We start from the raw sequence: 15,933 nt of genomic DNA, 5'->3' as shown, positions 1-15,933 counted from the left end.
TATTCAATTTAAATTCTTCTTTGGCCACAAATTTGTTCCTTCTCCACAAATCTGAGAGGTAAACTATGCTTTGTTCTTCTAATTTGCTTATAATATCACACTTTATATCTAAATCATGAATCCATTTCGATCTTATCTTGGTATAGGATGTTGGGTATGGGTCAATGGCTAGTTTCTCCCATACTAATTTTCAACTTTCCCAGAAGTTTTTGTCAAATAATGAGTTCTTATCCCAAAAGCTGGGGTCTTAGGGCTTGTCAAACATTGGATTACTATAGTCACTGACTATTTTGTCCTGTGAATCTAATCTATTCCACTAATCGACTATTCTATTTCTTAGCCAGTACTAAATGGTTTTGATTGCTGCTTTATAATATACTTTTAGGTCTGGTACAGCTAGGTCACCTTCAATTGCATTTTGTGTCATCAATTCCCTTAAATTCTTGACCTTTTCTTCTTCCAAATAAATTTTGTTTTTAATTTTTTCTAGCTCTATGAAGCAATTTCATGGGAGTTTGATTGGTATGGAAGTGAAGAAGTAGATTAATTTAAGTAGTACTGTCATTTTTACTATATTAACTCGGACTACCCATGAATACTTGATATTTTTCCAAGAGATTAGATCTGACTCTATTTGTGTGGACTTTTGTAATTGTGTTCATGCAGTTCTTAACTTTGTCTTGGCAAGTAGAATCCCAAATATTTCATATTATCTACAGTTATTTTAAATGGGATTTCTCTTTGTATCTTGTTTGATTTTGTTGGTAATATGTAAAAATGTTAATGATTTCTGTGGAATTTATATCTGTTAACTTTGCTAATGTTGTGAATTATTTCTAACAGCTTTTTAGTTTATTCTCTAAATATACCGTCATATCATCTGCAAAGAATGATAATTTGGTTTCCTCCTTACCTATTCTAATTCCTTTAATCTCTTTTTCTTCTCTTGTTGCCAAAGCTAACACTTCTAATACAATATTAAATAGTAATGGTGATAATGGGCAAACTTGCTTCACCCCCAATCTTATGGAAATGATTCTAGTTTATCCCCATTACATCTAATGCTTGCTGATGGCTTTAAATAGTTACTGTTGATCATTTTAAGGAAAACTCCACTTATTCCTATACTCTTAGTGTTTTTAATAGGAATGGGTGTGGGATTTTGTCAAATTCTTTTTCTGCATCTATTGAGATAATATGATTTTTATTAGTTTATTGATATAGCCAATTATGCTAATGGTTTCCCTAATATTGAACCAGCCCTGCATTTCTGGTATAAATCCTATTTGGTCATGGTATATTATCCTGGGGATAACTTGCTGAAATCTCTTTGCTCATATTTTATTTAAGATTTTTGCATCAATATTCATTAGGGAAATTGGTCTATAATTTTGCTTGTTTTGACCCTTCCTGGTTTAGGTATCAGCATCCTGTCTCTGTCATAAAAAGAAGTTGGTAGGATTCCTTTTTTCCCCTATTTTTCCAAAGAATTTGCATAATGTTGAAATTGTTCTTTAAATTTTTGCTAGAATTCACATGCAAATCCATCTTAGGGAGTTGATTAATAACTTGATCAATTTCTTTGTTTAAAATGGGCCTATTTAAATAATTTGTTTCCACCTCTGTTAATCTAGGAAATCTACATTTTTGTAAATATTTATCAATTTCACTTAGATTATAATATTTATTGGTATACAGTTGTGCAAAGTATTTCCTAATTATTGCTTCAATTTCCTTTTCATTGGTGGAAAGTTCATCCTTTACTTTTGATACTAACAATTTGATTTTCTTTTTTCCCTTTTCTGATCAAATTAACTAAAGGTTTATCTACTATTAACTAAAGGTTTTTTGTAAAACCAGCGTTTAGTTGTGTTTATTGAGTTCAACAGTTTTTTTTTTTTTTACTTTCAATTTTATTAATTTCTCCCTTTATTTTCAGAATTTCAAATTTGGTATTTACCTGGGGGGAAGTTATTTGTTCTTTTTCTAGCTTTTTTAATTGCAAGTCTAATTCATTGATTTTCTCTTTATTTTATGCAAGTATCTAGACATATCAAACTTAACCCTAAGAACTGCCTTGGTTGCATTACTGTCAATCTCTAAGATGAAATTATTGTGACTATGATTTGCTATTTCACCCACTCATTCTTTAGTTTCCAATTAATTTTTGCATCATAATCTGAAAAACATGTATTTACTATTTCTGCCTTTCTGCATTTGATTTCGAGATTTTATGCCCTAATATATTGTCAATTTTTGTATAGATTCCATGAACCCCCAAGGAAAAAAGTATACTCTTTTCTGTCTCCATTCAATGTTCTCCAAAGATCTATTGTACCTAACTTTTCTAAAATTCTATTTACCTCCTTAACTTCTTATTTATTTTGTGGTTCAATTTATAAAGTTCTGAGAGAGCAAGGTGAAATTCCCCACTAATAAAGTTTTGCTGTCCATTTCTTTTTGCATCTCTCAACTTCTCCTCTAGGAATTTGGATGCTATACCACCAGGTGTGTATATGTTTAATATTGATATTACTTCATTATCTATGGTACTATTTAGCAAGATATAATTTCCTTCCTCATCTCTTTTAATTAGATCAGTTTTTGCTTTTGCTGATCTGAGATCAGGATGGCTACCCGAGCTTTTTTTACTTCCCTTGAAGCATAACAGATTCTGTGCCAGCCTTTTCTCTTAAGTCTATATGTATGACTCTGCTTTAAATGTGTTTTTTGTAAACAACATATTGTAGGATTCTGGCTTTTAATCCAATCTGCTATTTGCTTTCCTTTATGGGAAAGTTCATCCCATTCACATTCACAGTTAAAACGACAATTCTGTATTTCCGGCCATTTTATTTACTGCAAGTTATGCTTTTCTCCTTCCTTTCCCCCTTTTCCTCTTTCCCAGTATTTTGTGTCTGACCACCACTTTCCTGAAACAGCTCTCCTCCTTTATAATCCTTCCTTCCTTCTTATGTCGTTCCCCTACTACTTCTATTAGCCGCCCTTTTCTTTTCCCCTTTCTCCTCCCACTTCCCTATAAGGTGAGACAAATTTCTCTATGAACCAAATGTCTGATATTCTTTCTTTGAGCCAAATCTGATAAGAGTAAGATTCACACAATGTTCATCCCCTTCCCTATAACAGGTCTTTTTTGTCGTTTCATGAGATTTAATTTCCCTCGTTTTTCCTCCATTTTCCTCTTTCCAGTACAAGCCTCTTTCCACCTCTAGTTTTTTTTTTATATTATCACAATAAAATTAAATTATACAATACTCTCTAAGTATACTCATAACTGAGATATAGCTCTCATGAGTTCTTTCCTTTTTACTTTTTATGCTTCTCGAATTCTATGTTTGAAGATCAAATTTTTTGTTCAGCTCTGGTGTTTTCATCAGAAGTAAATGAAATCCATCTCTATCACTGAATATCCATCTTCCAACTTCCATTGGATTTATTTCTATAAATTAGATAAATTATACAGATTTTATAACTGTGTCCCTTTCAGAATCCATTTGGGTAATTTTTAGAAAGCATATACATATCATCATTAGAAAAATGAAAAACAAAAATTGTAATCAAATATTAAATAGATTGTTTAATTGTCTTTTGCTTTTATATCACCTTTATTTCCAAACATATCCTCTCTGATCTATCTCAAGTCTGTCTTGCAAAGGATAAGAGCAGCATTAAGCTCATAGGGACACATTATACTGCAAACATGTAAAATGTGATTTCAAAGTCCCTATAGCTTTGAGACTACTCAAACTCGTTAAACTCTCATGTTTTTGAAAATATACTTTGGAAATTTAGATGATACCTTAGACAAATCCACAAAACAATATTTACAGCTCATTTTTTAATGTAATTATACAAGGGAAATGTTTTATTTTTTGGATTTAAATAGATTTCCAAGAATGACTCCTACTGACAACAAAATGCAATAAAAGTAAAGTTATCAGGGATTAAGGAGTTGGGTAAACTAATTATCCATACCAAATGTCAAGAAACAAAACCAAAACATTCCATGAAATGTAAATGATGTTGCCAGTATCCATCCATTAATTTTGCTCTTCCATTTTTGATTGTTTCTTAATCATTCCATGATGAGTTCCCTAAATAATACAAAAAATAAAGAATTTCATCTAACTTTCTTCATTTTCAAGGAAATTTCCCCCTCATGTACCCAGAACATATATAATAAATCAACCAGCATGAAGGGTAATCACTGAACCATTTCATATCAGATATGAGGCATTATTAAGAAAGCAAAGTATTATTAATCAACTTGTTTATGTACTCCATGATAAGTGCCTAGGTCCATCAAGCAAGTGTTCCCAAGGAACAATGAAGCAAACAAACACTTCTAAGAACTTTTTGCTTTTTGTAGGTACACACTTCATAACTTTCTAGAAAATACTCAAAAATCTAATTAGGCTTTCTAATAACCAGTCTTAATTTTAAGACAGCTCAATTATTGTCATTACTTATCAGGATGTGAATAAGTACAAACCTAATTATTATGCCCTCATGAAAGACCATATTTGGAAGCAGCAATCAGCATTATATTTATTATACAACAAACATAGTGACAACACATTAACAGTCAGGATATCATTAAGTTTTTTTCTAATGCTTCATCATAGTGTGGTAGCATGATTACTCAATAAACTCTGATCATAATTCTTGACAGACTGACCTAACTGAAAGGACTTAGAACATTTGTTGGTCCTAAGATGAAAGATGCCAGATATCACATCCCAAGTACATTATGGGGAGCAGGGCAGGAGGGAGAGAAGGTGTCATTATCACTAGGACAACCACTATAGTATGAATTTTTGTAAGCACAGCAACAGAATATATGGTCTTCAAGAGGTATGAAAGAGCTATGATTTGATGGATGGGAAGGAATGACCATTCTGATGAAACCATACATTAATGCTTAATAGAAAATTCTTTGCTAACTAATCTTTATACAATGCTTACTGTGTGCCAGATACTATGCTAAGCACTAAGTATCTCATTCAACTCTCACAACAATCCTTAGAGGTAGGTGCTATTAATATCTCCATTTTACAAAGAAAAAAACTGAAGCAAATAGAGATTAAACAACTTGTCTAGGGATCACAGAGCCAATTAGTGTCAACGATTCCAGATCTTCCAATATCCAAGTCTAGTATTCTCTCCACTGTGCTACCTCTGCTAGATACAGTCTCATTACATGAGTTCCAACAACAACATCAAAAAGTGTTCTAAAGTAGTGAGAAAATTTGTAACCTATCTGCCTCATAGTATTCAAGGAAACACTTTTTACCTGTTTTCTAACTACTGGGAATAGTTCTTTAAAGAAAAAAAGATTAGAAATCTACCCATTTCTCAAAGGTCTTAAAATGATATAGAGAAAAACGTCTCAGCTTTTTTCTGTCTCTTGTCTGTTTGCTCTTTCCCTATCTCTCCCTGTCTCTGTCCCCCTTCCCACTCCTACTCCCCCCGCCCCCCGCCTGTCTCTCTCTCTTTCCCTCCCTCCCCTTTTTGGTGAAATTCCTAAAACTGGAAAATTCTTAGCAGATATATCAGCTCAAACTTTGGGTACAATTAATTAATTAAATTCATCCCTAAGCTACTAAGGTAATCTGTCCAGAAGAATCAGACAATTGTGCTGACTCCCTCTCCCATTCTGTACATTTTTAGCAAAAATATTGCATCAGATTTAGAATCAAGAAGACTGAGTGAAATAAAGAGGTAATTAAGGCAAAGTCAAAATGGTGGAGTAAAAGTAGAAATTCACCCTACCTCTTCCCCAAACTGCTACAGATTTCTTTAAATACAAATTTTTTAGAGCATTAGAACACAGGGTCAGTGAGAGGGTCTGTGGCAACAGGGCATGTAGTCTCAGTGCAAGTCACACCAGTGCAACCTCAGACCCAATTCCTGGTCCAAGCATCAGCAAAGTAAAACTCTGTTGATTCAGCACACTACAGCTACAGTGGGGAAGGGGCACACCTGACAGCTCCAAGGCAGAAAAGAGTGCTTGTGATCAGGTCCCTAGAAGGATATCTGAAAACAGCTGCATAAAACCCCTAAAAGCTTGAGACAGTGCACCCTTCATCCTGGAACTAGAACCCTACTTTAACAAAGAATAAGAAGTAGAGTAATAGACTAGGAAAATGACCAGAAAACAAAATAATAGTTTCTGACCACTAATAGTTATTATGGTGACAAGAAAGGTCAAAATATACATTCAGAAAATGATACCAAAGTCAAAACTCCTACACCCAAAGCCTCCAAGAAAAAAAAAAAAGAACTGAGCTCAGATCATGGAAGAGAACAAAAGGGATTTTGATAATCAAGTAAGAGAGATAGAGAAAAAATTAGGAAAAGAATTGAAAGTGGTGCAAAAGGAAATGCAAAAAGCTAATGAGAAGAAGAATGGCTTAAAAAGCAAAATTGGCCAATTGGGAAAAGAGGTACAAAAGTTCCCTGAGGACATAACTCCTTAAAAAAATAGAACCGAGGAAATGGCAGCGAATGGCTTTATGAGAAATCAAGATACAATTAAGTAAAACCAAACAAAAGGAAAAAATAGAAAAATGTGAAATATCTCATTGGAAAAACAACTGACCTGGAAAACCTAGGAGAGACAATTTAAAAATTATTAGTCTATTTAAAAGTCTTGATCAAAAAAAGAGTTTGGACATCATCTTTCAAGGAATTATCAAAGAAAACTGTCCTGATATTCTAGAATTAGAGGGTAAAATAAAAATTGAAAAAAATCCAGCAATCAGCTCCTGAAAAAGATTCCCAAATAAAAACTCCCAGGAATATTATAACCAAATTCCAGAACTCCCAAGTCAAGAAGAAAATATTTCAAGCATTCAGAAAAAAACAATTCAAGTATAGTGGATCCACAGTCAGGACAACACAAGATTTACCAACTTCTACATAAAAGAACTGTAAAGCTTAGAATATAACATTCTGGAAAGCAATGAAGTTGGGATCACAACCAAGAATCGCCTACCCAGCAAAATTGAGTCTAATCCTTCAGAAGAAAATGAAATATAGGAGTTTCAAACATTTGTGATGAAAAGAATGAAAAATCTGATTTTCAAATGCAGGATTCTGGAGAAGTATAAAGAGGTCATCAGGAAAGTGATATCATAAGGAACTTGATAAGGTTTATCTGTTTACATTCCTACTTGGGAGGATGACACTTGTTAACTCATCAGAACTTTCTCATTATTATGACAGTTAGAAGGAGTTTATACAGAAAGAAGGCATAGGTGTGAGTTGAATATGAAAGGACACCTTTTTTTTTTAATGATGAAATTAATGGGTGAGAGGGGAATGTACTGGGAGAAAGGGAAAGGGAGAAGTGGAATGCCATAAAAAAGAGGTAAGGAAAAACTCTTACAGTGGAGAGGAGAGGGTGAGGAGAGGGTGAAAAATGAACCTTATTTTCATCACAATTGATTCAAAGAGGAAGTAACATAAATATTCAATGTGGGTATGGAGGTCTATTCCTGGCCCTGCAGGAATAAGATATAGGAAAGGGGAGGTGATGGAGGAGAGGGTATACTAGGGGAAGGAATGGTTAGTACCAACACACTTTGGGGGAGAGACAGGGTGAAAGAAAAGAATAAATTTGGGGGGAGGGGGGATACTATTAGCAATGGTAATTTTAGGAAGAGTTTTGAAACAAGTTTCTCTAATAGAGCCTCATTTCCCAAACATAGAAAGGACTGAATCAAATTTATAAAAAATAAGAGTCATGTCCCAATTAATGAATGATCAAAAGATGTTATCTGTGCCCAAAGGGCTATAAAGTCACACATGGCCTTTGACCTAACAACATTACTACTTGGCATGAAAATCAAAATAGTTTTAGGAAAAAAAAAAACGTAAAAATGATCTATATGTACCAAAAAAATTCACAGAAGCTCTCTTCTCTCAGAAAAAATTAGAAATTGAGGAGATGTCCATCAACGGGAATGGCTCAATAAACTGTAGTATGTGTTTATGCTGGAATGTTATTATTCTGTGGGAAATGTTGAGCAGCATGCTCGGTAAAGAAGGAAAAAAAAATCTGTAAAGTCCTCCATGAACACAAACAAAATGAAATGTATTGTATACAAAGTAAAAACAATATTCTGGGATAACCAGCCGTGTGAATGACTTTGCTATCCTCAGTAATACAATCACCCATGACTACTCTGAAGGACTTATGATGAAACAGCCTATCCATACCCAGAAAAGGAATTGATTGTGTCTGAATACAGATTGAAACATTCTCTTTCTCCCTCTTCCCTCTCCCTACCTCTCTCCCTTCCTTCCTTCCTCTCCCCTCTTTCTCTGTACTTAACTTAATTTTTCTGGAGGGTTTTTATTTTCATTAGGGTGGGAGATCTATGTTTGTTTGTTTTTTCCCCACAACTTGACTTTTGTGGAAATGCTTTACATTTTAATTGTATTTGGGTATAAGGGAGAAAACCTAGAACTCAAAACTTTTAGAAACAAATGTAAAAGGGTTTTTTTTGTTGTTGTTGTTGATGTTATTTTGAATATAACTGAAAGGAAAAGATTACATAAATATTTTTAAAAGAGGTAATTTAAATTTTTTAAAAGATGACTGGCTGAAAGTTTGCAATGCAGTTAGTCGTAAGGATGAGAATAATCATATGAATAAAGTATGAAGGAGGAAGCAGAAGAAAAACAACAATAGCTGAAAAGACCCTAAGACAATTAAAATCTATTTTTATATGAATAAAGTAAAGAAAACATCTCTAATTTTGAAAAATACCACACAGAAAACAAAATAGCTAAAGTATCAGAGTCAATGTGAATAAAAGGAACAATCTAGAATTCCCCCAAAAGCATTTTTAAAATTTATTTTAAACTTAAATAAAAAATAAAAAACAAACAAACAAAAAAAAAACATTGCTATGTGCAGAGCAGAGCATAAAAGAGGATTCAAAATATAAGGCAATACATTTCCATTTCAAGAAAATCTATATAATGAGCATCACACATTGCATACAGAGCTATCTATCTTTACTTCCTTGTAAGTTTTCTTTTGTTCTCTATTGTTCACTTTTTACTTATTTCCCCTTCTTTTCCATCCACAGACGGCTACAATTAAGTATGGAGATATATTCAGATAAATATATAGATAGAAATACACATAAATACACATGTGTATGTATACATAAAATATATGAATACATACACACATATGTACATATATAGACATCTATAATCAAACACATATTAAATATGCATATATGTAAAGTCATACTATGCTTATTTCCACTTGTCCTCTATTTCTCTGAAGGTGGATACCATCTTCCTCCATAAGTCCAAATCTTTCTATATTTTTTCTAAATTTAATCATCATTTCGTCCACCACAGCAATATTCCAACCTTATACTGTCTAGTTATTAAACAGTCTAAACCATGAAATGATATACTCTAATAATGGACTTGGTCAAGAACAAATAATATATCAGAGGAGAGTAGAAGGGACATTCCCAGTCATACGCCAATGTGGGAAAGTTCTTTGGTGTAGCTTCAGTAGGAGAAATTTCTTTATCCAGACCAGAAACTAAGAAAGGATCTAAGTTAACTCTCTAAGGCTGTAAGAGGAGAAATGCCTCAAGACCTCTGCAGCAGATCAAGAGTTTTATCCAATCAGAAGCTGTGAGTATTAACTACCTGGCAGGGTTAATAGAGCAAAACCATGGAAAAGTACAAACCAAATCTGTCTTTGCTACATGCATTATGAGCATGAGGACCATGAGGGGCTCCGTATTTGAGTGCTATCATTATAACCATAACATCAAACAATATAAAGTTAACAATTACAATTATATCTATCATTTCTTACAATCCAGTAATATTCCATTATGTTCATATACCATAATTTGTTTATCCATTCTTCTGCTGATAGGCACCTACTTTGTTACCAGTACTCTGCTGTCACAAAAAGTGTTGCTTTAAATACTTTGGCGAATTTGACTTTTCTTCTTTCTTTTCTTTTTTTTTTAAATTTTATTTGTAGTTTCTCTATTTTTCCCTTTTGATTAAATCTGTTTTAGCTTTAACTCTGCCTGGAGCATGATTACTACCTGTTTTTTTACATAATAAATTCTAGTACTGATTTTTTTGTGTATATCTTATTGGTATATATCCTGAAAGCAATATATTGAATTCAAATTTTTAATCTGTTTCTATTTAATGAATGAATTCATCCAATTCACACTCTAAATTATAATTACTTATTGTTTATTTCCCTCCTTCCTACTTTTCTTACTACTACTTTCTTACTTACTTTACTTTCTCACACTATTCCTGTCAATTCGCATTGCTCTTCTTTGCTTCTGTCCCTCACTCTACTTCTATACCACCTAACTCCACTTTATTTCTTCACTTTTCTTCTACCAGTTACCTTGCTCTCCTATTACTTAACCTAACACCCCCAGAATTGCTTCCATCTCCCCCCACCCTATTCCTTTGCCTTGTTTCTATCTGAATTTAAAAGACTTTTATACTGTTCCAAATTCGTCATTCCCTCTTTATTCCTTTCCTGGTAAATATGCATACCCTTTTATATTTCTTCCTTATCCTACTGCCTCACCCTATTATTTCTTTCAGAACTTAGAAGACTTTATATCCATATGTGTGTGTGTGTGTACACTGTTCTTTCTTTAACCCATCCCCAATGAGAGTAGGGTTCCAGAACTACTAGCCCTCCTTCCCCATCTTATTCTTCTGAATCAGTTCTTCCTCTTCTACCTTATTTTTATGAGGTAATTCTCTTTTTACCTTTTTCTACATGATACAACTTTTTTAGAGCCACGCCATACTCAGCTCTATCCCAAACTTCCTTTTGAACTATCCAATTACTAATGATAACCTTAGTAATTTACGTTTCCAGCAATAAAAAATAAACAATATGTCCTTATTGACTGCCTGGCAATTAGTCTTTAATGTTTGACTTTTTCTTGGATCTTGTATGCCAAATTTTCTATAAAGTTCAGGTCTTTTTGCAACAAAATCCTTAAAGACCAGCAAGTCATTGAAAACCTATTTTTCTTTCCACTCAGAATAATGCTTAACTTTGCTAGGAATGATATATTTGGTCATAACTAGTTTTGTTTTTGTTTTTGAATATATAGTATTCCAAGACCTATGGTCTTTTAGTGCAGCCACCACTGTCTTCTGTAATTCTAATTATGACTCCACCATACCTAATTTTTTGTTGTATTTTAATATTTTGTTTGTAATAATTTTTCCTTACTTGGAGGTTTGGGGATTTGGCTATGATATTCCTGTAGTTTTTCCTCCTAGGATCACTTTTAGGTGATTATTGATACATTTTTTTAATTTCTTCTTTTCCCCTTGTTCTAACACTTTAGGACAATTTTCTTTAATTATTGTTTGTACTATTGTATCAAGATAATTTTTTGATCATATCTTTCAGGTAGTCCAATTATTGTTACATTTTCACTTCTTGATCTGTTCTCCAAATCAATTGTTATGTTAGAAATGTTTCACAGTCTTTTCTATTTTTTCATTCTTTATATTTTATTATTTCTTGGCCTCATAACTTTATTGGCCCTTGCCCAATTCTAATTTTCAAGAAGTCATTTTGTTCCTTAATATTATGGATCTTTTTTCCCCCAAGTTGGTTAACTTTCTTTTTATAATCTTTTTTTGTTATTGTTGTTATTGTTTGGATTTTTAAAAATATTTCCTTCAGTCACTGTTATTTGATTTTTAAACTCTTTTTTTGAGTTCTGTGAATTCTTTTGGGCAAGTGACCATTCAAGATTATTCTTTGGAGTAAGAGAGGCTTTTTATGCTTCAGTATGCTCTGAAGACTAACCTTCTTTTCTTCTTTATTCCTACCCCAAGTCTTCTCTATTCTCAGATAAGGGGTTAGCCTTTAGAAGATACTGAAGCATTGCCTGTTCTTTCTCTTTTGCCTGCTTATTTTTCTTTTAATTTATAGGAATTTATTATTATAATCATCTCTAGTCCTGAGACATAGTGGATGATTCCTCTGGCCTGAGGTCCTTCTTATTGTTATTTTTAAAGTTTTATTCAGGGTCCAACTTTTGCACTTCTTTCTTTCTCTAAGTAACATCTAGCATCCCCCACCTCATGGCACACTATTCTGGAAATGCTCTTGCTCCCCAAGAACCCTCCATCGACTATCATCATCAATTCTCCCCTCTAGCTTGGAGAGAGGGATTTGAGGGTTTGATTCCTTAAGATTTTAGATTTCCTTTTCCAATTATTCAACTTTCTTTTCATAATCTTGTTTTTGCTTTTTGAATCTTTTAAATTAAGTATAATAAATTAATATTTGATAAATAAAATATAAATTAAAAATTTTAAATTTCATTTTTTAAATTTCTCAATCTTGCTCCTTTTTTGGTTTTTAAAGTCATTTTTAACTTCTGTGAATTTTTTAGGCAGGTTTAATTTAATAATTTAACATTATTTTTTGGAGTAAGAAAGGCTTTTTATGCTTCAATATCTTCTGAAGATTAATCCCTAATCTTCTCTATTCTGATAGTAATTGTCTATGGTTGAGATTTTTCTCTTTTCCTTGTGTATTTTTTGAAATTTATATCAGCTTGTTATTATAATCATCTCCAGTCCTGAGGCACAGGGGATGGTGCCTCTGGCCCCAGATTTTTCTTAACTGTTATTTTTCTTTTTTTTAGCTTTATCCTGGGTCCAGCTTCTATACTTTTTCCCTCTTTAAAAAAATTTATGGGACATATTTTTAAAAATAATTTTAATAATGTTTTCTATTTTTTAAATAAGCATATAATCCCATAGGTCCTTCCCCATCTCTGAGAGTCAGCTCATATAACAAATTTCATGTAAATATATATGTACACCTATGTGTTATGTATTCATATGTACATATATATTCACATAAATATACACAGACATAAACTGTCATTTCTCTTACTATCTTTGATGCAGTCATTTGTGCAGAAAATATTCAGTTTTCAGTAATTAGTCATCTGTTTTATCTTTTGTAATCTCTATCTCTTGTTTGGTTTTGAATACACTTCTTACTTCTCACTGGAAGATGCACATGATGTGTTTCTCTTCTATTTTTATACTATGATTTTTATAGTATAATCATATTTAATTTAGAATATATTGTGGAGTGTGGTATAAATTATTAGTTTAAGCTAATTTGTAACAGACTGCTTTCCAATCTTCCCAGCAGTTTTTTGTCAAATAAAGAGTTTTTCTTTAGATGACTTAAGTGTTGCGCTTTAGCAAACCCTAGTATACTGAATACTAAAACTCCTTTGTCCACTCTCTTCCATTGATCTTTATATTTTTAAGCCAATATCAGATGATTTTGATGTTTACTGCTTTATAATATAAGCTCAAGTCTGAAAATACTATTCTCCTTTCTCCCTATTTCTTTTAATCATTTCTCTTGATATGCTAGATCTTTTATTTCCAAATGAATTATTATTTTTACTGAATTCCATAAAATATTCCCTTGATAATCTGATTGCCATAGCATTAAATGTATAAGTTAATTTTTATAATATTGTCACTTACTCCTCCAGCTATTTAAGTTTTTTCCTTATTTCTTTAAATAGCACTCATAGCTCAATCTACAAACATCTTTTCTGTGCTTTGGAAGTTTGATCCTCAAAACATATTCAGCATCCTTACTGAACCTATTATCTTAATTGGTATATCTGCTGATTCCCTAGGGTTTTCCAAGTAAACAATTATATCATCAGCAAATAGGGATGGTTTTATTTTCTCTTTCCTTATATTTATTCCTTTAATTCATTTTTCTTGTGTTACTGCTTATTATTTCCAGAATTATATAAAAATAGTGTACACACCTCTCAGATTGGCTCAGATGACAGGAAAAGATAACGACAAATGTTGGAGGGGATGTGGGAAAACTAGAACATTGATACATTGTTGGTGGAACTATGAACAGATCCAACCATTCTGGGGAGCAATTTGGAACTATGCTCAAAAAGTTATCAAATTGTCAAACTGTGCATAATCTTTGATGCAGCAGTGTTTCTACTGGGATTATATCGTAAAGAGATCTTAAAGGAGGAAAAGGGACCCACATTTGCAAAAATGTTTGTAGCAGATCTTTTTGTACTGGCAAGAAACTGGAAACTGAGTAGATGCCCATCAGTTTGGAGAATGGTTAAATAAGATGGTATATGAATGTTATGGAATATTACTGTTCAGTAAGAAATGACCAGCAGGATGATTTCAGAGAGGCCTGGAAAGACCTATATGAAGTGATGCTAAATGAAATAAGCAGAACCAGCAGATCATTATACACAGCAACAACAATATTATACGACCATCAATTCTGATAGATGTGGCTCTCTTCAACAATGAGATGATTCACACCAGATCCAATTGTTGAAGAGAGCTGTTTGCTTGCATTTTATTTTGCTTCTCTTTTTGTTGTGTTTTTTACTGGTTTGATTTGATTTTTCTTGCATGGCAAGATAATTGTATAAATATATATGCATATACTGGATATAACATATATTTCTACCATGTTTAACACATATTGGACTACTTGCCATCTAGGGGAGGTATGGGGGAAGGAGGGAAATTGGAACACAAGATTTTGCAAGGGCTAATGTTCAAGAATTGTCTGTGTATATGTTTTGAAAAATAAAAAGCTTTAATAAAGAAAAAATAAACAAAACAAAAAATAGTGGAAAGAATGAAGTATCCTTACTTCATGTATTCACTAGAAAACTTTCTAGTGTAATCCCCCTGAATATAACACTTACCCTTAGTTTCAGAAAGATACTTTTTCATAGTAGAATATAGGGTGTGTTCAGCTCCAATATGAGGGGGCTGCTTTCCAGTTTGGTAACTACCTGATTCACATAATTCTCATCTGTTGTCCCAAGAAACTGCAACATGTGCAGGAGTCACACCAGCAGACAGGATAAACTAGGATGAAAATGACCAAAGGGTCTCAAACCTCTTGGTGAGTGAGAAGAGTGTCTACCCCAAGTATGTGCCCTGGCAGAATGGGCATATGAGAACAATATGTTCCTATGGTCATGAAGGCTGCTGAAGTACATGTTATGAAGTGCTTAGAACTTGGTCATATACCAAAGAGCCCAAGGTCACCCACTGCTTCTTGATCTAGCACCAGTCATCTTGACTATTTTGCCATTCACTGGACTATGACAATCCTAGAAGAGAAAGACCAATGACTTTGTGCAACTCTGCCTCACCTAAATCCAATTTATTTCTGAATTAAAATACACCACCCATACCATTTTACCATTTTTACCATATCTCAAATTTCTATGGTGACAGGCAAGTGATGAAGCAGCAGATGCAGATACCTTAGCAGCTCTGGTTACAACCCTATACACAGGGCCCAGGCCACAGGGCCATCCTCTTACTGGAAGCTCCCTGGCTTCTGAAAAAGCAGCCTTTTAAGGACCATACTATTCACCTAGTGTGAGGAAGGATATAGAAAAAGTGCTCTAAAATTGTCTGCTTACCAAACTCTAGCCTGATTACCCCAGTAGGCAGGGATCCCACCCTGCAGTTGAAACACACATAAAAATGTACAAAAAACTTCTGTAAGGATGATTCCACTCACTACTGATACATGGAATATGTGAACTCTTATAAACAACACAAAATCAAGTAGACCTGAAAGATAAACAGCTCTTATTGTGAGATAATTAAACAGGTATCATATCCAAATAGTGCCCCCGAATGAAACACGACTGGCAAATGAAGGCCAGCTTACTGAAGTTGGAGCAGGATATACATTTTTCTGAACTGGCCCCAATGAAGGGGAATGCCATGAAGCTGGAGTAGGCTTTTCAATCAAAATTAATCTAATCAGCAAGCTTGTATGCCTCTCAAAAGGAG

The 15,933-nt window shown here is 33.2% G+C and overlaps 1 protein-coding gene across 1 annotated transcript in view; it reads right to left on the bottom strand.

The window, feature by feature from the left end:
* Positions 1–3,583: 3,583 nt before the first annotated feature.
* The window catches only part of C2H5orf47 (chromosome 2 C5orf47 homolog), a 37,984-nt gene continuing 25,634 nt past the window's right edge, over positions 3,584–15,933 (bottom strand). Inside the window, exon 5 of the mRNA XM_031953677.1 lies at positions 3,584–4,115. Coding sequence (XP_031809537.1) covers positions 4,097–4,115 — 19 coding nt within the window. The 3' untranslated portion in view covers positions 3,584–4,096. The remainder of the gene's footprint in view (positions 4,116–15,933) is intronic.

This window comes from Sarcophilus harrisii, chromosome 2 (assembly GCF_902635505.1).
Source record: "Sarcophilus harrisii chromosome 2, mSarHar1.11, whole genome shotgun sequence".
In the NCBI taxonomy this organism is placed as follows: Eukaryota; Metazoa; Chordata; class Mammalia; order Dasyuromorphia; family Dasyuridae; genus Sarcophilus; species Sarcophilus harrisii.
Note: the sequence above shows the minus strand (reverse complement) of the source record. Positions and strands in the feature narration are given on the sequence as shown.